Source organism: Sarcophilus harrisii, chromosome 6, assembly GCF_902635505.1.
Source record: "Sarcophilus harrisii chromosome 6, mSarHar1.11, whole genome shotgun sequence".
Taxonomy (NCBI): Eukaryota; Metazoa; Chordata; class Mammalia; order Dasyuromorphia; family Dasyuridae; genus Sarcophilus; species Sarcophilus harrisii.
The window spans coordinates 64,443,181-64,467,415 of record NC_045431.1 but is presented as its reverse complement, the minus strand read 5'-3'; the positions used below and the strand labels follow the sequence as shown (position 1 = coordinate 64,467,415).

Genomic DNA, 24,235 nt, shown 5'->3' with positions numbered 1-24,235 from the left:
CCCTGATCTCTATCATCTTAGCTAAAGTATTCACCTTGTTGGACCTCAGGTTCCTCATTTGTAAAATGAGGATGATGGATCAAATGATGCTTCTGGCTATAAAATCTATAAAATCTGCTCCTAATCATGGGCAGATGACCAAACACTTCCCTTCCAGTGTTCAAACGGTAACTTCTTATCCTGTGTCTATAAACAACCATATAAAAGAATACCCAATAGCACTAGTGGACAGGGGAGACAGGTAGGGACATAGTGCACAGACTGAAAGCTGGAAAGGACCCTATGGGTCACAAGGATGGCACATCTGAAGTTCAGCAACTTGAAGGAAAAGAACAAATTGGGTGCTAAATGTCTTCAGTATTTAGCCAAATGCAGCTTTATCCCCCAAAAGGTCAGGAACTGATAGACATGAGGTTATGAAGTGAGGAAGAATCTCACAGTTGGACGAGACCTCCGAAGCCGTCCAGCCCAAGCTTCAGTTGACCATGAACTACCTCTAGAATGTATCCTGATTGTAAGACCAGGGGGCCCCAGAGCACTCCAGCTCTTGCACAAAGGCAGAAAAATATAAGTGGTATCTGACATCCCTAACATGAACTTCCCACAGCCCCCTGCCCACCAAAGTACGGGCTAAGGCAAAATGGCAGATGTTGCTATTTCCTATCTCCCAATAACCAGTTTTGGGCATTCTCCTCTCAATCCTCCCCAACTCTGCACCAGACCTCTGCCTTCTTTAATTCCCCAACCCCATGTTCTACTTCCTCCTGTTCCTGTCCTCTTAGGAGCCTTACCTCTGAGGATCTCACAGGCACTATAACAGCTCAAATGCCATCTTCTTCATGAGGCATTTTCTAGTCCCACTAGAACAAGAGATCTTTATCTAGATTCTCCTTGGGGATCTGTAGATGGGGCGGGGGAGTAAGTTACAGGATTATTTTTTACTAACTTCTGCCTGAAGGTTAGCATTTGTTTCTATTATGAATTTATTTACAAATAAAACATTATTTTGAGAAGGGGCCCATAGGCTTCATCAGACTGGCAAAGCATCCAGGACATAAACAAGTTAAGAATCCTCATGGAAGAAATTTTCTGTTAAACTTTACTTCCAGCCACTAAGTATGTGTCTTGTATATAATTATTTTCAGGATGTCTCCTTCCCCCACTAAAATACAATCTCTTATAGGGCACAGCCTGATTTTGCCTTTCATTGTATCTTTAGCACTTAGCACAGTATCTGGCAGATTGTAAGTGCTTTATAAATGTTAATTGATTGATTGATTGATTGATATTAATCTAACAGTAAGAAGGATCCATTATCCAAGGCAGGCAAGTCCACCGGATAGCTCAAAGTCTTAGAGAGAATTTCCTCTCTCTGTTTCCTCCTTTGTAAAGTGGGGGAACTGGAATCAATGATCTTGAAAATTTCTTATAAATCTAAATCTTCTCCTTCTGCTTCAAATTACTGACTTGCATCTCTTTTTTCCTTTGAAGCAGAAATGAGGAGGGAATCTCCATCTCTACTGAACTATGGGATCTCAAAGTTGTCCTCAGAAGCCACTTAGTCCAATTGGTAAGGGAACAGGAAGTTCCTTACGATTTATCCAACAAGAAGTCATCCAGCCTTTTCCAATGACAAGAAAACCACGAAGATGAGAAAGTAAAACCAAGGAAACAATATAGACAAGATGGCAACAATGTAAATGGAAAGCCCATAAAAACAACCAAAAGCAAATATTGCCCAGTTATAAAGCACAAGGCTGGTCTCAGTGAAGATCGCCCCAGAAGACACTTCTCCCCATTCTTTTGCAGAGGTGAGGATTGTCTTGTAGAGGGATTGCATGTGGTGGAACATTGCATCTAATGCTTATGCTCTATTTCTTCCTCTGACACTGACACCACTGGGGTAGGAATTCATCGCCTCATTTCTGGACTGCGGCAAAAACCTGCCAATAGTCTTCCTGACACAATTCTCTCCCCACTGCAGCCCATCTTCCACTCAGCTGTCAAATTAATATTCTTTAAACAGATGTTAAACCATCCCTTCCTCCATTCATAAACTCCATTGGCTTCCTATCACTTCCACAATCAAACAGGAAATCCTTTGTTTGGTATTTAAGGTCCTGTTCCTCTCTCATTTTTTCAGTTTTCTTATAACTTACTCCCCCATATACACATACTCTACAGACCAAAGACACTGGCTACCTTGCTGCTCCTTAAGCAAGACATTTCTGGTTGGCCCCCATGCCTCCCTGGCTGCCTTCAAGTCCCAGCTAAAATTTCATCTTCTAAAACAGGGTGTTTTAAATTTTTCCACTAATGACCCAAGAAATTTTTTACATGATCCCAGGTATATAAAATGGGTATACAAATAAAACATCTACTGATAATAAATCATAAAGATACTTATTTTAAAATAGTTCTTTGATTTGCATGTAATTTGCCACTTATTAAAGACTGAAACAAATTTGCATGCTAATAAGATGGATGTGCTTGTTTATTTTTACATAAAGAATTAAACCTTGGTGAAATATTGGATACCTTTTACTATTACCAAATTTTTAGCAATCCCTACATTCAGTTACGAGATACTAGATGGGGTCACAACTCAGTTTAAGAAGCTTCATTCTAAAAAATGCCTTTCCTGATCACCCTTAATGTGTTCTCCTCTTTTTTAGTTTGTTTATTTTTAATACACATTGTTTTATGAATTATGTTGGGAGAGAAAAATCAGAGCAAAAGGGAAAACCATGAGAGAGAAAAAAACAGAAAAAAAGAAGTGAACATGATGCTTTTTTTTTTCTATTGATTATCTACAATCTAACACATATATGTCTTTTTTGTACATAATTGTCTTCATGCTGTCTCCCCATTTGACTGTGAACTCTTTGAGGGCAGAGTCTTTTCTCTTTATATCCCCAGCACTTAGCACAGTGCCTGGCACAACAGCGGCACTTAATAAGGGCTTATTGACTGACTAAGTATATTCAGATTGTTTTTATGGGTTGATTAGTTCTGAAACTTTTTTTCTCTTATTTTGAAAAGAAAATGTAAGAGATGGCTCTCTGGGAGAGGAAAGAAGAGATACAAGGGAAATCTTGACAATGAAAAAACAAAATTTATTCTCTTCAAATCTATTAATTTTTTTAAATTCTAAAAAGAAATCCATGACCTTTAAAGGGAGTTCATTCCACATTGATAGACCTCTAACAGGAAAAAATTTCATCATCATATCAAAATTTCCCTTTGTATAAATCCCATCCATTGCACTGGGGCCAAGAACAAAGCCGATCCCTTTCCCATAGGATGGTCATTCAAACATTTAAAGTTATTACAACAGCTCCTTTCATTCAGTTCCTGCATCCTACCTCTGTTGCCCAGATACTGCCCCAGCCCTATACTTTCCTCCCCTCCATCAGCAGCGATTGAACTAGAAAGGCTGCCTGACAACAGTGATACAATATTATACTATATTTTTAGGTAGAGAATTAAACTTTGGTGAAATATCGGAAACCTTTTACTGTTTCCCAATTTTTAGCAATCCCTTCATTCAATTATGAGATATTAAATTATTGTATATTAAATATACAATATTATAATTAATAATAATAATAATGATTTCTAGAACACATTAAGATTTACACAGTATCATTACAAAAACTTCGAGAAATAGATGCTCTTATTATTATCCCCATCTTACAGGTGAAGAAACTCAGGCAGACAAAGCTTAAATTCCCTGATCAGGGTCTCACAGCTAGGAATTATATTGATATCATATTAGAACTTTTCCAATTCCAGGGGCAGCACACTATCCATTGCTCCACCTAGTGGCTTCTGGGTGATGAACATTTTAAATCAGCCACTATGGCTGCCTAGCAACAACAGTGTGGGTGAGGGAATAAATCAAAAGAGAATCAGAATTTGAGTATGAAGGATATAGTGTTGACAGCAAAATAGACAACGGAGTATTTATTTCTCTTTCCCCAGGATGACACAACAAAAATCATGGGCTTTTAAGGTATTTTTCATTAGGATGTGTGCCTGATGAACTTTATTTTTTTTTTTTTATTTAATAGCCTTTTATTTACAGGTTATATGCATGTGTAACTTTACAGCATTAACAATTGCCAAACCTCTTGTTCCAATTTTTCCCCTCTTTCCCCCACCCCCTCTCCCAGATGGCAGGATGACCAGTAGATGTTAAATATATTAAAATATAAATTAGATACATAATAAGTATACATGACCAAACCGTTATTTTGCTGTACAAAAAGAATCAGACTCTGAAATATTGTACAATTAGCCTGTGAAGGAAATCAAAAATGCAGGTGGGCAAAAATATGGGGATTGGGAATTCAATGTAATGGTTCTTAGTCATCTTCCAGAGTTCTTTCACTGGGTGTAGCTGGTTCAGTTCATTACTGCTCCATTGGAACTGATTTGGTTGATCACATTGCTGAGGATGGCCAGGTCCATTAGAATTGATCATCATATAGTATTGTTGTTGAAGTATATAATGATCTCTTGGCCCTGCTTGTTTCACTCAGCATCAGTTCCTGTAAGTCACTCCAGGCCTTTCTAAAATCTTCCTGTTGGTCATTTCTTACAGAACAATAATATTCCATAATATTCATATACCACAATTTATTCAGCCATTCTCCAACTGATGGACATCCATTCAGTTTCCAGTTTTTAGCCACTACAAAAAGGGCTGCCACAAACATTCGTGCACATACAGGTCCCTTTCCCTTCTTTATAATCTCTTTGGGATATAAACCCAATAGAAACACTGCTGGATCAAAGGGTATGCACAGTTTGATAACTTTTTGAGCATAGTTCCAAACTACTCACCAGAATGGTTGGATTCGTTCACAATTCACCAGCAATGTATTAGTGTCCCAGTTCTCCCACATCCCCTCCAACATTCATCATTATTTTTTCCTGTCATCTTAGCCAATCTGACAGGTGTGTAGTGGATGAACTTTATTTTTTAAGACATTTATTAAAGATTCAATTATGTACCATGTTGGTTTTATTCATCAGAGGTGAAAACTAACTCATGGCAGCAAGGTGACATGGTGGATAGGGCAATGGGCTTAGGGCCAAGAAGCCTAGGTTTCCATCCCAGATCGGACATTTACTAGTTGTATGCTCCTCAACAAGTCATTTAAGCTCATTGAGCCTCAGTTTCCTCATCTGTAAAATGGAAATAATAGCTTCTTACCACAGAGTTGTGAAGTACAAATGAGGTAATGTACATATACTGCTTCCCTGCTTTGCAAACTTTAAAGCACTGTGCTAATGCTGATTAAAGAGCCAAGCCCACCAACATTCTCATAGTATAAAAAGCTTAAATGAGGCCATCCACACTTTTTTCAAGATTTATAGCAGACAGAGACTGGGCACAAGGAGGAGAGGAAGGCATGTAGCAGTTCTTAAGGTCATGCTCTCCTGACACCATGAAGTACATCCAAAAGGCTTAGAGAGAAAGGGTTTTTGTCTTTGCAAAAGAGAACTGGATATTGAATTGCTTAACCTGGATTAAAACTGTACAAGCAGCTTATTATCTCTCTAATTTTCCTGCTAGAATGGAGGCAACTTAACAATCTCTCTTTAGTTAAGCCCATAGAGCTGTTTGTATAAGAAATCAGAGGGAAAATACTGGGATGTTGCAGAATTTCAATGTATTGTCCTAATTAACGGCAATGAGCCTTTATTGGATCTTTCCAGATGCTGCTCTCTATCTATGTCATGGACATCAGCACCTTTCTCATACTGTGGGTAGTTCATAAAACATTTTTACATCCAAAATTTGAAGGTTCTTTTAGTTTGTTATCCGAGTTGGACTTTTTTTCCCACTTGCACTTTGCTTGTGGTCCCATTTCCTACTGCCCATGGGCTCCTGGACATTTTCATACATTTCTAGAGTGGAAAAAGTAATCATAGTTTCTCCTTGGACTTACTGATCATAATTTGTTTCATACAAATTTCAGGTTTTTGCTGGAGTAAGTATAGGCGAGCCAGGTGGTTTGCCTCCCACTTGGGCAACTATTTTGCTTGCAAGATTAGTAGTAGGTTTTTAAACTCCTCATCCAGTGTTTATATAGATTCTAGGTTCTCTTCTGAGTTATCTTTCCTATATTTCAGTGATTAACCCCAAAAAGGCAATGGAGAGATGAATGGTGGTTCTGTAGCACATAACTAAGTGGAACCACAAAAAAGAACAAAAGGAAAATGTGACATAACAGAAAAATATTATTTTAAAAAATATAGAGCTCAAGCCTGTAGGTTAAGGATAACCAATGGCCAATCCAAAGGTCCCATTGCTATCTTCTTGGCGGCAGGAGAAAGAGAGGAATGTCACAGGAACACTGAGAAGTGGTGAATGTATAGGAAGACATAGACACAGGTTACACAAAATGGGCAGGTGGTGATCTGTGTCTTGGAGGGAGGGAGGAGGTACATCAATGAGCTCACAGATCTTTGTGAGCAATCGAGTCAAATACTATCTTCATACAGAACTTTTGGTATGGGACAATGGAAAGAGCCCCAATTCTAGAGTCAGAGGACATGAGTACAGATCCTGTTAAGCAATACTTCCAACTCCATAGAGTTGGAAGGAACTTTTTTAGAGCTCATTTAGTCAAACCTTTCATTGTACAGATGAAGGAAATCAAGGACTATGGAGGTTAAATGACTTATGACTTAACCTCTATGGTCCTTGATTTCCCTCATCTGTACAATGAGGGTTTTGACTTAATGACTCTAAAAAAGTGTCTTCCAACTCTATGATCATGGACCTGAACTGTTATGTTGATGGCAAGGATGACATATCGCTCTGAAATAATGACAACCCCCTCCCCAAATCCTTATTTCATTACCATGGAAGCAAAAGTGGAAAAGCTTCCCAGTCTTTGGTATCTTTGGGTAGCTCCTAAATTTTCTTCCTTCCATGAAAGAAGGAAGGAAGTGATGCAAAATTGCACCTAAATCCCAATAGTCTGTGTGACCTTGGGTAAGTAATATTGCCTCTGAAGGCCTCAGTTTGTTCATTTAAGAAGTAAACAGACTGGACTTTGATTTCCAAGCTTGTTACCTTCTCTGAATCACCTGATTCTAAGCTTTGGTAACAGAATTCTGTTTACTCTGCCTTCTAGAGATGAGTGGTCTTTTGTTCTCAGAGTATTTTAAGTTCCCTGGATGATATCAAATATCATCCTATTGGCTCAGTTATATAGTTTGCAAAGGAACAGATTGTGATGAACTAAAAGGAAGAGAATGCATAAATACCTGACGACTCCTTGAATGCTTTTAATAAAAACAGTTCTATCTGCTCGGTCCCATACAGTTCTGGTGGGTTCACAAGACATTATGGAGAGTATTGGACTTTGGAATCAAGGAGAATTGGGGTCAGATCCCATCTCTGACCCCAAGAAGCTGTGTGAGCAGCGGTCACTTAAAACCTTTGAGCCCTCTTTGTTGTATAGAAAATTAAGAGAAGTGTTAGGGACAGCTAGTAGGTGTTGTGTGTGGAGTTGCAGTGCATAGAGCATCAAGTCCAGAGTAAGGAACACATCCTCCTGAGTTCAAATTTGATCTCAAGACACTTACTAGCTGTGTGATCCTGGGCAAGTCGCTTATTTCTACCTCAGTTTCCTCATTTGTCAAATGAACTAGAGAGGAAATACAAAACCACTCCAGTATCTTTGCCAAGAAAACCCCCAAATCCTATACTGGGTCAGGAAGAGTCAGACATGACTGGAAAATGACTCAGCAATAGCAACATCAAATATATCTGATCCAGTATCATATAGTAGACGGCATACTAGACTTTCAATTGGAAAAATGAGTTTAAATATTGCTTTAAATACTAGCTTTATGACCCTTGGCAAGTTACAGTGAGTAAAAAAATATCACATAATCATGCAATATTCATTATTTATTCAACATTTAGCATCTATCATGGACCAGATGCTCTGAAAATAAGTAACAGTCAAGAACGAATCTATAAGATATTAATTTTTTTAAATCCAGCCTCAGGCATATGCTAGCAGTGAGATCATGAGCAAATGATTTGTTTCCCCAAGCCTTAGTATATTCTCCTATAAAATGGGTATAATAATAGCACCTGCTTCAAAGAGTTGTAAGGATCAAATGTAATAAAGGCAGTAAATGTCCATTTAAGGAATGACTGAATAAGTTATGGAATATGAATATAATGGAATATTATTATTTTATAATAAATGATGAGCAGGCTGATTTCAGAAAAACAAGACTTACATGAACTGATGCTGAATGAAGTGAGCAGAACCAGGAAAACATTATACACAGAAACAACCAGATTATGCGATGATCAACTGTGATGGGCAGGCTCTTTTCAACAATGTGGTGATTCAATACAGTTACAAGAGACTGGTGATGGAAAATGCTGTCCACATCCTGAGAGAGAACGATGAAGACAATGTGGATGAAAGCATACTGTTTTCACCTTTCTTGTTTGGTTTTTTTCCCTTTCTTATGTTTTTTTTTTTCTCTTTTGTTCTTATTTTTCTTTCACAGCATGACAAATATGGAAATACGTTTTAAATGATTGTACATGGTATTATAACCTATATCAGATTGCTCAAAAGAGCTCAAAAGGGAGAAAGGGAGAAAAAAATTGGAACTCATAAACTTACAAAAATATATGTTGAAAATTATCTTTATGTGTAATTAGAAAGATAAAATACTATTGAGAAAAAATGAAATATTTATAAAGCTCTATATTTTCAATGTTAATGATTATCTTTCCTTTACACCAGACCTAGAGTTTGATTGGTGTGGAAAACTTCTCTAGAGGAAACCCTCCAATGCAGATTAGCACCTGCCCTGCAACTTAAGGCTTTAAAGAATTAGTTGACTGGAATACTGAAGTCTTAAATGATTGAGCCTTAATTTTTTTGAGTCCACATGTCAGGCCTTGTGGTATACTACCACTAATAATAATATTAATTTCAGTACTATTCTGGTATTATAATATTCTATCCTAATATTATCCTGATAATCATTATTAGTCTTACCCACCTCACAGGTGGGTAATTGTGGTTATTGTGAAGCTTAAATGAGATATTATGTAAAGTGCTTTGTAAATCTTAAAGCACAGTGTCAGCTAATCTGGGAGGAAAAGGCTGCTTCAGAGCCTAGTAGAAAATCCAGACTTCTGAGAAAGGAAAGGAGGAAGTGGGGGATGAGGGAGACAGCCTCTTGAAGGCAGAAAGAGGAGAAGGAGCAGAAGGAGGAGAAAGGGTCCTTCCTTAGGCCCAGGAAACAGACTCATTGTAGCAGACCTCCACCAAAAAGCTTCATCCTTACCCACACAGCCAGGAGACCCCAGGATTACAAGTGGCTACAGCAACCAGATGTATCAGAGGGCCCCTGGGGATGGTGCTGGGCTTTGAGAAGGGCTTTGTCCCATCTGAATGCCCCTGTGTTGGGATGGGGGCTGCTCTCTCCACCCCCACTCCTATAATTTTCAGAAGCACATTGATCATGTGGATCAGATGATCCTAGATCCAAAGCTCATTTAACTCAACCTTCTCATTTTACAGAAGAGAAAACTACAGGTTTGAGAGGAGAAGTGGTTTGTCCACAGTGATAGCTGGGGAGGAGGACGTTAATAATGGCTGAAAGGGAATTCCTAGAATCAAGCCCCTATATTTGAATGTGTATCTGAAGCTGTACAGAGACTACATTGGAATTTTATGAGATAAAAGGTACACCAGAATAGTTCTATACAAAATTTCATCCCTGACCAGCCTGCCATTCCTTTCTTACTTCCTTCTCTCACTTTCCTTCTTTCTCTTTTTTCTACAAGATAGTCAAAATTAAGTCACTCATTTGAGGTCACTAATTTCCAGTGTCTGAGACCACATTTGAACTCAGGTCTTCCTAACTCCAGGATCAGTAGTCTATCCACTGAGCCACCTAACTGCCCCTCATCTATCATTTTTTTTAATTGTAGTAAGTTTATTTTTAATAAACATTGCTTTATGGAGCATGTTGGAAGAGAAAAATTAGAGCAAAAGGGAAAAACTATGGGAGAGATATTAAAAAAACAGAAAAAAGAATTAACATAACATGTGTTGCTTTACATTCAGTCTCCTTAGATCTTTTTCTGGATGTAGATGGAATTTCCTGTCCAAAGTCCATTGGAATTACTTTGGATCACTGAACCACTGAGAAGAACCCAGACTTTCATAGATGATCATCACACATTCTTGCTGTCATGGTGTACAATGTATTCCTGGCTCTGCTTGTCTCTCTTAGCATCAGTTCGTGTAAATCTTTCCAGACCTTTTTACAATCACCTTGTTCATCATTTTTTATAGAATAATATCCCATTACCTTCAGGTACCACAACTTGTTCAGCCGTTCCCCAATTGATGGGCATCCATTCCTTTTCCAATTCTTTGCTACCACAGAAAGAGATGCTACAAACATTTTTGCACTTACAGGTCCTTTTCCCTCCTTTATAAAGGAGGTATACAGACCCAGTAATGGCACTGCTGGGTCAAAAATATGCATAGTTTTATAACCCTTTGGGTATAATTTACAGATTGCTTTCCAGAATGGTTGGATCATTTCACAGCTCCACCAACAAGGCATCAGTGTCCCCACATCTCCTCCAGCATTTATCTTTTTCTTTTCCTGTCACCTTGGCCAATCTGAGAGATCTTCACCCACCATTTAAATGATTAATTCTTCCCTGAACTTACTGTGCACGAAATACCCTCTCAAAGGCTGGTGATCCAATGACCGCGGGGGGTGAGATTTTGTACTTCTTCCTTGCTTTTCCCACCTGCCAAGCAAAGAAAACTGCAAGGGAAAGGGAATTTGCTATTAGTTAGCACAAGTCAAAGAGCAACTAACAATTATCATCTGGACATTCAGATCTGGATGTAAATGCCCACTCCAATACTGGGGAGCTGTGTAAACCAACAGCCACTTCCTTTAGCCAGTCTGAGTCCCACTTTTGTTATCTGTAAAATGGGATACAAATGCTCACATTACATCCCAAAGATCTTTTTTTTGGGGGGGGGACGGTAAAGGACGATGGAAAAGAAAGCTCTCAATAACCCTTACAGCATTCTAGAAATGCAGATTTTCAATCATTTGCCTGCCCACTTCTCACATCCTCTATTCAATCCAGTTTCTTTTCCTCAATTACTTGAATTCCATTTCCCACTCACTATTTCTTTTGAAATCATTTATCTTTGTTACACTAAGTTTGCGACTTCAATCTCTAACTGTGTTACAGAATTAGTAGTGATATATTTCCTTCTGTAGCAGGATATGGTAATCTCTCCGACAAGAAGCTTGTAAATATTGAAGTGGATTTAGTCAGGAGTAGCCCAGCAGGCTGCCTCCTTTCCCTTAATCCCCCTCTGCTCCAAACAAGCTGTTGTGCAGTACTTAAATGTTCTGAAGTGTGTAACTGGCTAGGATTGGTTTCTTCTCATTTAAACTGCCAGTCGTTTCTAATGAAGACTTTGAGAGGAAGGAGAGGGATTTTTTTGAAGTATGTGGTACAGAAGGTAGATCATTTTCCCTGTAGCTGTGAATCCAGGGCTGGGGCTTGCAGAGCAGGAAGAGGTAGGGGTGGGGGGGTGTGTGAATTTGGTTGGTGACTGCAACATGGGAACATTTGAAAGATAAAATTAGGGATGGGTCGTTCTGGGCTCTGTTCCTTCTTGTGAGGCCTTGGACAAGTCACTCTTAGTGAGACATGATTTCTCCATTTGTAGAATAGAAACAGAGCTGGAATTTATCTCAGGAAAATAATCCAGCATTTAAACAAAAGGCCCAGAACTACCAAAGTTCATGCATAGGCAAAAAAGAGTTATAGAAGGATTGTTTTTCCTTAGGCCATGATTATAAGAAATATGTCATCTTGGAATGATAATGGAGAAATGGGCAGAGGGTACACCATTAAATCGCGAAGAGCTTTAAGTGTGTATAGATCATGGGTCTTCTGGGCTTAGAACACCTGCCCCATGTTTGATGTGCACCCATGGGAAAGTTTCAAGTCATATCTCTAACACATTATAGTTTTGTGACCCTGAGCAAAACATTTCACTTCTCAATTTTCCAGATAACTTATTTACGTTCTAACTTACTGTGACATATTATTTTTACTACCATGGTTTTGAGGGAAGAAATGAAGTTGAGTGGGATTGTGGTGATTTCAGATATATGAAATCCCCCAAATGGGGGTGAAATCTTGTACTTCTTACTTGCTTTTCTCACTGCCAAGCAAAGAAAACCTCAAGGAAAAAGAAATTCACTGTAAATTAACATGAGGTGAAAGAGCAACTAATAATTACAAACAAAGCAACTAATAATTACAAGCAAACATCTGGACATTCAGATCCGGATCTGAATCCTCACTCCAATACTTAGGAGCTGACCACAGTGAAATCCCTTTAACCACTCTGAATCCCTCAATATTTCTCCCCAAAAATGATAGTAGTAAAAATAAGGGAGAGGTTTCAAAAATATGGTAGACATGGGTTAGACATGAATTGTTGAACCTATTAAATGATAGAATCATAGAACTATAAACTTAAAAGATCACCTGATCTTAAGCTTCTATACTATGTTTAGAATCTCCTTGCAATATCAGTGATAATCTTCAAGCTTCTACTTAAACACTTCCATGGATGGGAACTCACTATAGCACAAAATAATTTATTACCTTGTTTAGATAGTTCTTCCCTATTTTGTTCCTTATTTTCTGACTCTGCTCTCTTGCACTGACTGTCTCCATTCCTCACTCTACCTGGCTCCCTTCAAAACTCAGCTCAAATCTTGCTTTTGTCAGGAGGCAGTGTTTATACCTTCTCTTTGATGCACAGATCTGTATCTTCTTTTTAGCTAACTATTTGTATATTGTCTTCCCTTTTAGAAGGGGAGTTCCTTGAGGTAAATTTTTTGCTTTTCTTTATGTCTTAGAACTTAGCATAGTGCCTGAAAGTGAGTCAACACTTAATAAATGCTTGACTTTCCAATTAACCGATCCCTTATAAAAGACTTATTTCTTATAATTTTTTTTAAAGTGGAAAAAAAATTCAGTAAAACTAACCAACATATTAAGGGGAAAGTCTGATATATATGATTGATCTATTAACAGTGTATGATACAATCTAGAAGACAAAAAAGGTACTGAGGATGTATGTACCCTGACCACCTTGCCACAAACCTGCATCTCAACGTTGGCTCTGGTTCTGAAAATTGGAAATAACCAGATTCTCCCAAGCAACCAACCCTGCCCAGAACTTTTAAGATCACTTTCATGCATAGTGGGAATAGTCTTTCTAAGCTAGACAAAGGAGCTCGAACTCTTTGCAAATACACAAATCCAGAATATCCAGAGCCCAGTCACCTTCAAATATACAAATCTGGGTAGTCCAGATGAAACTAAACACAGGTATTATTAGCATTCCTTTGGTGTTATCAGTAGCAACCCTTAATGAACTCATCAGTTATTCTACATATTTCTATTTATAATTTATGTATAGTATTCTGCAAATCTTAAAGAGCCACATAATTGTGACCTCCTTTCTCTGTTCTCCTAGCTCTTGTCTTTTATCTCTTCTCCCATCCTTAGCTAGAACTCCTTAAAAAGAACCATTTACATGAGATATCACCACTTCCTCTCCACTCACTACGGGCTCCCCAACCCCCTGCAATCTGGCTCCTGATCTCTTATTCACCTGAAATTCTTTTCTCCAAAATTGCCAGTGATCTCTTAGCTACCAGATCTAAAGGCCTTTTTTCAATGCCCATTCTTCTTGACCTCTCCATCATTTCCCTATCACCCTTTCTTCTCAGATTGTCCATCTCGTCTAGGTTTATGTGACACTTTTCTCCTCTGATTCTCTCACATCAGATGGTTTCTCCTTTGTTGGATTGTTATTCATTCCATAATCACTAACTACCTAAAGTTCAATCCTGGTCCCTCTTCACTGCCTAGACTCCCTTGGTGATTTCATTATTCTCATGGATTTAATTATCACCTCCAAGCATATGACTCATGACTCAGCTCTATATACCTAGCCTTAGGTTGTCTCCTGACCTCTAGTTCTGAATCACCAGGAGATCCTGTAAGTATCTCGAACTGTACATGTTGTAAAAAGGGCTCATTTTTCTCTCACCAACTTTCCCTATTTCTGCTAAGGTGATCTCTATTCTTTGAGTCAAGAAGACCAAGATCTGATTAATGCATTGTTGGAGGAATTGTGAACAACCATGCTGAGGAGCGATTTGGATCTATGGCCAAAGGGCTATCAGACAAACAAAGCAAACCCTTTGATCCAGCAATGTCACCAAACTGGATATGTATCCCCCAAAAAATCATCAAGGAGAAAAAAGGATCCACAGGTGCAAAACTGTTTGTAGTAGCTTTTTTGTTGGGGCAAAGAATTGGAAAAGGAGTGGATGTCCATCAGTTGGGGAATGGCTGAATGGGTTATGGTATATGAAAGTAATGTAATATCATTGTTCTATTAAAAAATTATGAACAGGCAGATTATAGAAAAGCCTGGAAAGATTTACATGAACTGATGCTGAGTGAAACAAACTGAACCAGGAATATACTGTGCATAATAACAGCAAAAATGTGTGATGATTAAGTTCTACTCAGTGGTCCAGTGACCCAAGGCAATCCCAATAAATTTGAGATGGAAAATGCCATCTGCATCTAGAGAGAGAGCTATGGGATCTGAATATAGACCAATATATACGATTCTCACCTTTTTTTTCTTGTGGTTTTCCCCTTTTGTTCTGATTTTTCTCTCTCAACATGATTCATATAGACATATGTGAAAAATAAATGTACGTGTATAACCTTAAAAAACCTGTTTTACATGTAACTGGCAAAAATAATAAATATTTTTAAAAAGAAAAGGAAAAAAAACAAAAATCTGAATCTCATCTCAGACAGTAATTGAACTGTGTGACCCTGAACACAAGTTAAGCTCTATGACCTTTAGTATCCTCATCTATAGAAGGCAAGGATTGGCCTTAGTGACCTCAAATCTCCCTTCTAGCCCCAAATCTATGAGCCTATGAGATTTTCAACATCATCCAGTTCTGCCTCCTCAATTTACAAATTAAGAAATTAAGATCTAGGAAGGTAAAATGATTTTCCTTTCATAGGAAGTAAATAGCAGAGCAGAAATTCAAGCAACTTTTGAGTGTTTTTTCAAAATAGCACATGCACAGTCCCTCTCCCAGGCCCTCCTGACTGTTCCAGTGATCTGACACAGATCCATGAGGCTCTAGCAAAACAGGTTTTTAAAAACCTAATTCACACATGAACTTGGAGTCAAGTACAAGCTAACCATCTGTCCTCCTCCAGCACCAAGTGTTACACTAAGGGATTTAGATCAATTAGTCATTATAATTTCAGGCTGAAGGTAATTAATTACATATAATTAAATACATGTGGTCCATACATATGTGAATTTCTGATAATGTAGCCTTCTTATTTAAATTTTTAAAAAAATCCTTGCCCCTACATTAGACTTTAACCTGGGTCCTCTCATTCTTCTCAAAAACATCTGCCAACCAGCCAAGCTATTTCCCCCTTCTCTTAAACCACACTACCCACTGGCCCCACCATAGAAAAAGCTCTTTATGAAAATGAACATCACGTCTTTTTCTGGCTGTTAAGGAGGGAGGAAATATAGACAGTCCTCCAGATCTGTCTGGAGTTCCCAAAGTAAGGGTCAAATGTTATATTTCTTCTATATACATCATATCACACTTCCACTCCTCCCTCACTGCTTAGCAGAGGGCTTTGCATGCAGTAGAATCACAAGATTTAAACTTGGAAGGAAAGGTAGGCACTGAATGAATGAATAATAAGAAATTTAGAAATCCAAAAGTAACATATCCTGCCTTGCAACTAAGAAGACATTAATATTAGACTCCTGGGTATGCAGTGCAGGAATTTCTTAAGTACACAAGTCAAATACAGCAATACAGGAAGCTAAATAGGCTGGAGATCTTTGGACTTTTCACTCAGGGAAAGGAACATTTGCATCTGCCTCACTACAATAAATCCCAATTGTTTTATAGATGTTTCATAGCAAAGGCTATGAAGAAATAATTTTCAAAAGTAGATTTGAAAGCAATAAATGAATTTATTAATACACTACAAATTACACAGGATGTATCCATATAAGAGCAATTCAAGTTAAAGTGATTGGGAGTTTTTTTACTTCACTCTATGCAAAGATGGCAAAAGATGGGGGTGTAAGCAGACAGACATACTCATACACTGTTGGTAGAACCGTGAAGTGGTTCAACCATCCGGATTTCAATTTGGTATTAGGCCAAAAAGTAACCAAACTGTATATAGCAACTGGGCCGTGGAGCCCAGGAGATCACATGGAAGCAAATGTTCAATGTATAGTAAAATATTCATCAAAGTAGTCTTTGTGGTAGCAAAGAGCAGCGAATCAAGTGGATCAGTTGGGGAATGACATAAAAATCTGTGATATGGGAGTGTCACGGAATATTGTGGTTCAATAAGGAATGACAAACATGAAAGATTCAGCATAACATGGGGAAATGTATGCCCTCAGACTGCAATAAACAGAATCAAGAAAAGCATGCACAAAGCCTATAACAATATACAGAAAAAGAAAGTTTAACTCTAAGCAATGGGAAAACTATTGAAAGTCCTGAAGGAGAGATAAAGAAACATACCTCCTGTTTTACAAAAGGGAGAGGGGGACTTAGCAGGACGGAACATTGGCTACCTTGTAGAATGAATTTTCTGTACTTGATTTTTTGGGGGCCATGGTAAAATAAAGCAGGGTTCATTCTGGGAGAGGAATGGCAAATGCCCATCATCTCAAGACAAAAAAAAATCAAGATATATTTAAAAGAACAATCTCAGTCTTTTCCTGACACAACCTGTGAACAAAATCTTGCATTTTATGGGAATTCTTTTTCATGGGTGATCAGGACCTTCTTGCCATGTTGAGGAAATAATAAACATAGTTTATATCAATCTAAAATTTTAATGTTTGCAAAGCACTTCATATAATTAGTCAGTCAATAAGTATTGATTAAATACTTATTATATGCCAAGCACTGTTCTAAGGAGTGAAGTTTGGGGAGAGATACCAAAAAAGGCTAACATCTACAACCAGAGAGAGGACTCTGGGTACTGAATGTGGATCACAACATAACATTCTCACTCTTTTTGTTGTTGTTTGCTTGCATTTTGTTTTCTTATTCATTTTCTTTCTTTTTTGATCTGATTTTTCTTGTGCAACAAGAGAATTGTATAAATGTTCACCAATTTAAAAAAAGACCAAATTAGGACCCCTGCCTTCAAGAAATTCACATTCTTGTGGAAAAGGCAACTTGTACACACCAATGGAATATAAGACATATACAGGACGAATGGCAAATAATCTCAGCGGAAGAGCTTTTTGCAGAAAGGTTTCAAGCTGAAACATCTTGAGAGAGCTAGAGAAAGAGGTGAGGAGGAAGAACATTTAAGCCCAGAAGGTAGCTTATTTTATTGGAGTCTTAGAGCAATCTGTCAAGATTTGTTGCTTTCATTTCTCCATTTTACAGAAAAGGAAACTGAGATTTAGAAATGTTAAGTGGTTTATCACAAAGCTATTAAGGGTCAATTTTTCTGGTCTCCAAGGTCAGTTCCAATAGGCAACAGCAAACAGTAATGAAACAACATGGATAAATACAGTATTGGAATTAAGCAAATCAGGCTCCCTGTACATCAAAAGATCTCCGTTGAAATGGATAATCTAAATATTTAGTATTCCCGATGGGGAAGTATTTTATAATTTAAAGGTAATCATTTTGGTGAGGGAGAAAGGGGAAAATGTTTTAATCTGATAATCCCAAGTGATATTCAATTTATTTGAAGAAAAATAAAACATTAATTAAAATCTTAATAGCATTCAGGAAATGGAGATGATGATTGAGAATAGAATTCTCCACTTTGTTGTGTCACAGACCCTTTTGGCAGTCTACCTTCCTCCCTTTCTCAGAATAATGCTTTTTTTTATTTTTTAAATCCATAATGAAAGGAAATGCATAATTTCCATTAGAGGTGAGTAAAAATAAAATTGTAATTGTTTTCCCATCCAAGTTCAGGGTCTCCCTGAAACTTACCTGTCAAAGGTCCTTAAACCCCAGTTGAAGAATCCTTCATTTAAAACATTTCCAAGTAGTTTGTTCCTATCCATTTCAGAGCCCAAACACACCCCAAATTAGGGTGACTAGTGTTGGGGCACCATGACTTGGACATGAATAATAAAAGTCTGAGAGCTATGAGCACATGGTGTCCCATACTTCCAGTTGTAAGACTTAACCTGTTGCTCATCTCCAAGTCCCTTTAGGGCTAATAACACCAGAACTTTTGCACCCCAGAGCAAGCCTTAGTCTGCTAAGGAAGAGGGCCCCAGAGCTACGTATGAAGCAGTCTCTCACCCATCCCTTCTCCCAGCCCAACCCTCAACCCGAGAATACTTACTTTGCTGGCAGATAGAGAGAACAGAGACTGCAGCCAGCAGAACTATCTCACTAGCCATTTCTTCTCTAGTTCCTTGCTGGTGGCTGAATTATTTGTACAATGGGAGGGAGAGGAAAGAGCGGCTGGCAGTCTTGGGAAGAAGACACACCTTATAAAGCAAAGCAAACTTTTCTGGAGGCAGGGGAAAACAAAGAAGCAAAAAAGAAAGCTCTGGAAACTAGATGCTACCTTTGCTCAGGGACAAGGATCAAGCCTTCAGGTAGGTCTGGATTATAAACAATGCACCTAAATGTGCCAGATGGCTTACTTCCAGAAAGGGCCTTGACTCTCTTGGGACCACAAGATGCCAGTCCCTGCTTCCTGTGATTGCAATCAGGAATATCCTTTTAAAGCTTTCTAAAGTGAAGAGGTATTTCACATTTTTCATGGGTCAAGGTTTCCTTTCACTGTCCAGCAAAAGTCTGCAGACCCTTGTCAGAATTAGAGAATTATAGAATAAAATACACAGAAAGAAAACCATTTATATTGAAATCTATTACAAAATGTTTATTAAAAAAAATTCACTGGTCCCAGGTTAAGTCTTTACCTTTTCCTTACCGGGAAACTTTACCCAAAAAATGGAATACATGGGGCAGTTAGGCAATGAAGTGGTAGAAAATTGGGGTCTACAGTTAGGAAGATCTGAGTTCAAATTCCACCTGAGATACTTAATTACTAGTTGTGTGATCTTTGGCAAGTCATTTAATTCCCATTGCCTCAAAGAGAAAAAGAAAAAGAAAAAGGTAATACACAGCATAAGGCAAAAAGAGGTTTGATGTGGGGAGGTTGGGTGCAATTAAAGAGGAAACTGGACTTCGAGGGCTTTCTTCTACTCTAGGGAAGTAATAAGTTCCCTTTGAATTAAAGTATTCTAGCAAAGGCAGACTGACTTCTCCTTGAGTATGCTGTAGAAAGGTTTCTTAGGAAAATGGGCAAGGCACTTTAGAGGCCATATGGTGTTTACTCCTTCCACTTAACACATGAGGACATTAAGATGCAGGGAAATTATGTACTTTGTCCAAAACAAGCTTAGAGGTGGAATGTTCAGGTACGGATCAAACCAGAATCCCCATGAGGTCACTTTTGGCTCTGAGATCCTGTCCATCATTGTCAGTTACTTCTTGGAAAAAATGTTGGCTATTGGAGGAGTCGTGAATTGGTCCAGCCACTCTGGAAAGCCATTTGGAACATTAAATATCCAATGATATTTAACTGGACATATTCTTTGACTTGGAGATAGTTCTACTACATCTGTACCCCAAAGAGATCAAAGAAACAGGAAAAGGAAACCATAGCACAAAAATATTTATAATAGCTCTTTTCATGACAGCAAACAATCGGAAACCAAAGGAATATCTATCATTTGGAAAATGGCTTAAAAATGTCTAACTTATAAATGAAATACTATTGTGCTGTAAGAAATTTTGAGGAAAATTTTAAGGAAACCAGGGAAGATTTGTATAAATTGATGCAAATAAGCATAATCAGGAGAACCATTTATATAATAACAATGTTATAAAGGAAAACAACTTTAAAAATCTTAGTGTCATCCATGGTTTGATGTGATTAATTTTACATAGTTTTAATGTTTTTTTTCCCTCTTTGGTATAAGGAAAGGCACAAGGTTGCAAGATACAGGGAAGAGGGGTATATTCAGAAATGACTATGAAGGAACAAAAGACATCGATAAAACTGTTCCTAAAAAAGAATTCATCCCCTCAAACTTCACCCACCCAAAATAACACACAACACAAGGATAAAAGAGATTTGGATTGGGGGAGCCAAGTGAAAGCAAAAAGGAAGTAGAACTTTATGAGCAGACATTCTGTAGCTAATTGATTGTATCACCTTGTACAAGTCATTTTTTTGTAAAATGAAGTCATTGCATTAGAGTGTCTCTAAGGTTCTTTCCAGCAAAATTTTTCTGGGGTCAGTGATGCTACTATAGTTTGTTCTTACCTATCTCCATGATAATGTTCTTACCTATTATCTCAGTGATAATGCTCTTTGATTGGAAAGGTGGGGAGGGTTACCTGAGCATAGGAAAAAGAAAGTGCGGGGTCCTAGATACTGAAAAATAATGGGTGTTTAAGGGGTTCTTAACCTCTTCTGCAAATGGACCCTTTTGGCAGCCTGCTAAATCCTATGGATTCCTTCTCTGAATAATGTTTTAAAATAACTGAAAAGAAATGCTAAATTTCAATTAGAAGTCAAGGAAAATAGTAATTTTTCCCCATCCATGTGCATGAATCTCTGATGCAGTCTAGCTTCAGATGTTTAATCATGGTCTCTTTGGGGCTCTCATAATTCAAACATTTCATAATCCTCTGAGTTCAGTCATTCTGCATAGTATCCTGAAAGCTCCCTAATTGCTAGGGACAGCCCTTTATTCCTTATGAAAAAGGTCAGGCAGATTTTTTTCTGTCACAACTTTGTGACTTTGGAGTTCAAAAGCTGGGTATTGTATTCCCCAACCCTAGTCCCAACATCCACTGCTTCCTTTATGAGCTACCGTGGGCAACTCATTCAGTTTTAGGAGCATCGGTTTCCTTTTGGTTTACAGCAATAGGACTGATTAAATCAGGAATCCTTAAATTGGAGTCCCAGACCCCTATAGGGTCCATAGATAATTTTAAGAGAGTCTGTGAACTTGGGTTTTTAAAAAATACATCTTTAAAAAAATACATCACTAACACCTAACAGAAAATTTGCATTTTCTTCAATTATTTAAAAACATTATCTAGATAAGGGGTCCATATCCTTCAGCAGACTAACAAAGGGAACCATCACACGTAAAAAGGTAAAAGGATAAGACAATCTGTAAGGTTGTTTGATATCTAAAGTCTAGGATCCATGTAATATACTCCCCTAGAGAAGGGCAGAAGCATCTGAGAAGGACTCATCTTGAAAGCAGGAGTGTAGGGGGGGAATAAAACCCAGCTGGGTGTTCATTACCCATAGTAGGTCTGTTCATGGTCCTGACCTTCATCAGAGAACTAAAGGATCTTGGCAAGAGGAATTCTGGGCAGCAGGATCTCAACAGAAGGAAATGAGTGACTCTAAGAGGACACCTAGAAATTTGAGAGAAAGGGACCACGAGGGTTTTAGACTTCGTGACTTTCAGAAAGGAGGGCATCAGGATCCCAATACAGAGCAATAGAGTGAAGGAACCAACAGCCATAAAGCACAGAGTCAACTTACATCTGGTTAGTAAGTGCACGTCATTCATGCTTCTAGAATATTTCATGTCTATCTATCATTTCTCTATCTATATGGATATATATTATGAATAAATGTATGTATGTAGAATTCAGTGGTTCTCAAACTTTTGTTTTCAGTATCTTTATCCTATTAAAAATTATTGAGGATCTCTCCAAAGCATTTTTGTTTATTTGAGTTATATTTATAGACATTTGCCATATTGGATATAAAAACTATTTTTGAATTTGTAGACCCTCTAAAAGGGTTTCACAGATCCCCAGGATTCTCTAGACCATACTTTGAGAACTACTGATGTAGATATATATGTGTGTGTATGTAAAATCATGGCCCACTTTGACAATCTGGGGAAACCGATGGACTTATTCTCAGAAAGATATTTTTCAAAAAATTGAAAGAAATGCTAAATTTCAATTAGAGGTAAATAAAAATGAGAATGCAAAATTTCCCTATCCAATGGGGTCTATCAATCCCAACTTAAAAATCCTTGGAATAGAGGAGGGCCAAAGGTAGAGATGAAAATTTACTTGAAACTATGAGGGCAACTTTGGGCGAGGGCAGAGGTGTCAAAGTCAAGCTGCAATGGTCCAAACTGGACTAAAATTTATTTGGGAAATGTTTAACAAAATAAATAAAAATATAGTACAACGCAGATCATGTTCATGTGTGGTTTTCTAAGTCAACATGCCTCCCATAGGATGTGTTTTTATTAAGTTTTGATACCCCTGATTGGGGGGAAGAGGATTACTTTTCAGACTCTCCCAGGGCTGAGCTCTAGATTACCCCTCTTTCTGGATTGAACAGGCACCAGAGCAGCTTGGCTCCTGTCTACTGAAAGCCCAGAGTCCCAAAACATGGGGTTCAGGGGACCACTCCCCAGCATGGCCCTTATCCACGTGCTTGTGCAGCCCGTCTCCTGTGAGTTGTCCTTGGTCTAGAGGAGGATGCAGATCCTACACCTGCCTTCTCTTTATCCCAAGATGATCTACTTGATCAGAGGGGGAGAGGAAGAATATCCCCATGACTCTTTGCTAGAGCAAAGTCCAGTGCCCCTATTCTAATTACCCCTCTAATCAATGGGGCAATGAGAGAACAAATATTTTCCAAGGCCTGGAGTCACTGATATATTTAGGTAAATAAAGGAAGTAAATGCCAGAGATCGGAGTAAAACATTTTAAAGCTTAAATCTCTGGAGTCTGGGTAAGGGAAGGTCATTCGTATCCAGCAATCCCAGAAGCCAAAGGGAAAGGACAGCGCCCAAAGTGAGGAAAGATTATAATTAGGTGTTTTGCAGTCTTTCAGCAGAGAAAAGAAATCATAATAAATAAAAGAGGAAAAAAGAAGCAGACAGAGGGGGGCTGCCTGCCTGAGCCTGTGAGATTCCCACAGCCGGAATTAAGGTTGAGAAAGCAGATTCTAGAATGATTAAAACTCCTAGTAGCTTTGCCAAACCTAAACTTTCTTGGCTAGAAATCAAGCACTTAATCTAGCAAACAGCCTTGACAGGTTTGGGCTAGCTGAATCAGAAAATAAAGATCATGAAGAAAAAAGGGCAAGATCTCACTTATGGGAGCTGGTGACATGGGTTACTGAATTCTGTTTGCCTTAATTTCCTGTAAAATGGGAATAATAATAGTATCTATCTCATAGGGTCATTGTGAGCATGAAATGAGATTATATGTTAATTATATATATTCATATATATAGACACACATAATGTAGTTCAGTCACATCCAACTTTCCATGACTCTATTTTGGGGTTTTCCTGGCAAAGATATAACATAGTTTGCCATTTTCTTCTCCAGGTCATTTTACAAGGACTGAGAAAAACAGGATTAAATGACTTGACCAGGATCACATAGCTAGTAAGTATCTGAGATAACACTTCTCATGGATGGCCCCCCAGGAAAACCAAATGTTCTATGGTTCTGGAGTTAGAAACATAACTCATAAGCCTTGATTAATGTATTTTTCTTAATCATTCAAAGGACACAGTGGGTTGCAAGCAAAGGCATTCAATGAAATAGAGCAGGAAAAGTCCCATAGCTATTCTCCTACCACCATAAATTTGGGTTCCTACACCATCTGTGTAGAAGGAACCCAACACGGAGAGGTACACACACATAGAAAATGCGTGTGCTCCGGGCACACGAATGGGGGTCCGCTCCTGCTGCTTGTAGGGCTGGTGATGACATTATCCTGCTCCCCCTGGGTCCCCCCTGGTGTCCCTGACTGATTTTTACTGGCAGGGGGTCAACTTTAAGTCTACAGCCTAGAGCTCTCTGAAAACTTGTGTGACAGGAGTTTGGGGGATGAGGGTTAGCTGAAGTGACAAAGGTGCACTTAGTAATGACTGTGACCCCCTTGTTGTCTTCTGGTTGATGGAGAGCCAATGTCGGTTACTTAACCAGCTTTGGGGGGAAA

The 24,235-nt window shown here is 38.3% G+C and overlaps 1 protein-coding gene across 1 annotated transcript in view; it reads right to left on the bottom strand.

The window, feature by feature from the left end:
• The window catches only part of MGST2 (microsomal glutathione S-transferase 2), a 30,298-nt gene extending 11,584 nt beyond the window's left edge, over positions 1-18,714 (bottom strand). The window contains exons 1-2 of the mRNA XM_023505969.2: positions 18,554-18,714; positions 10,752-10,851 (exon numbers count right to left, since the gene is read on the bottom strand). Coding sequence (XP_023361737.1) covers positions 10,752-10,851; positions 18,554-18,611 — 158 coding nt within the window. The 5' untranslated portion in view covers positions 18,612-18,714. The remainder of the gene's footprint in view (positions 1-10,751; positions 10,852-18,553) is intronic.
• Positions 18,715-24,235: the final 5,521 nt, after the last annotated feature.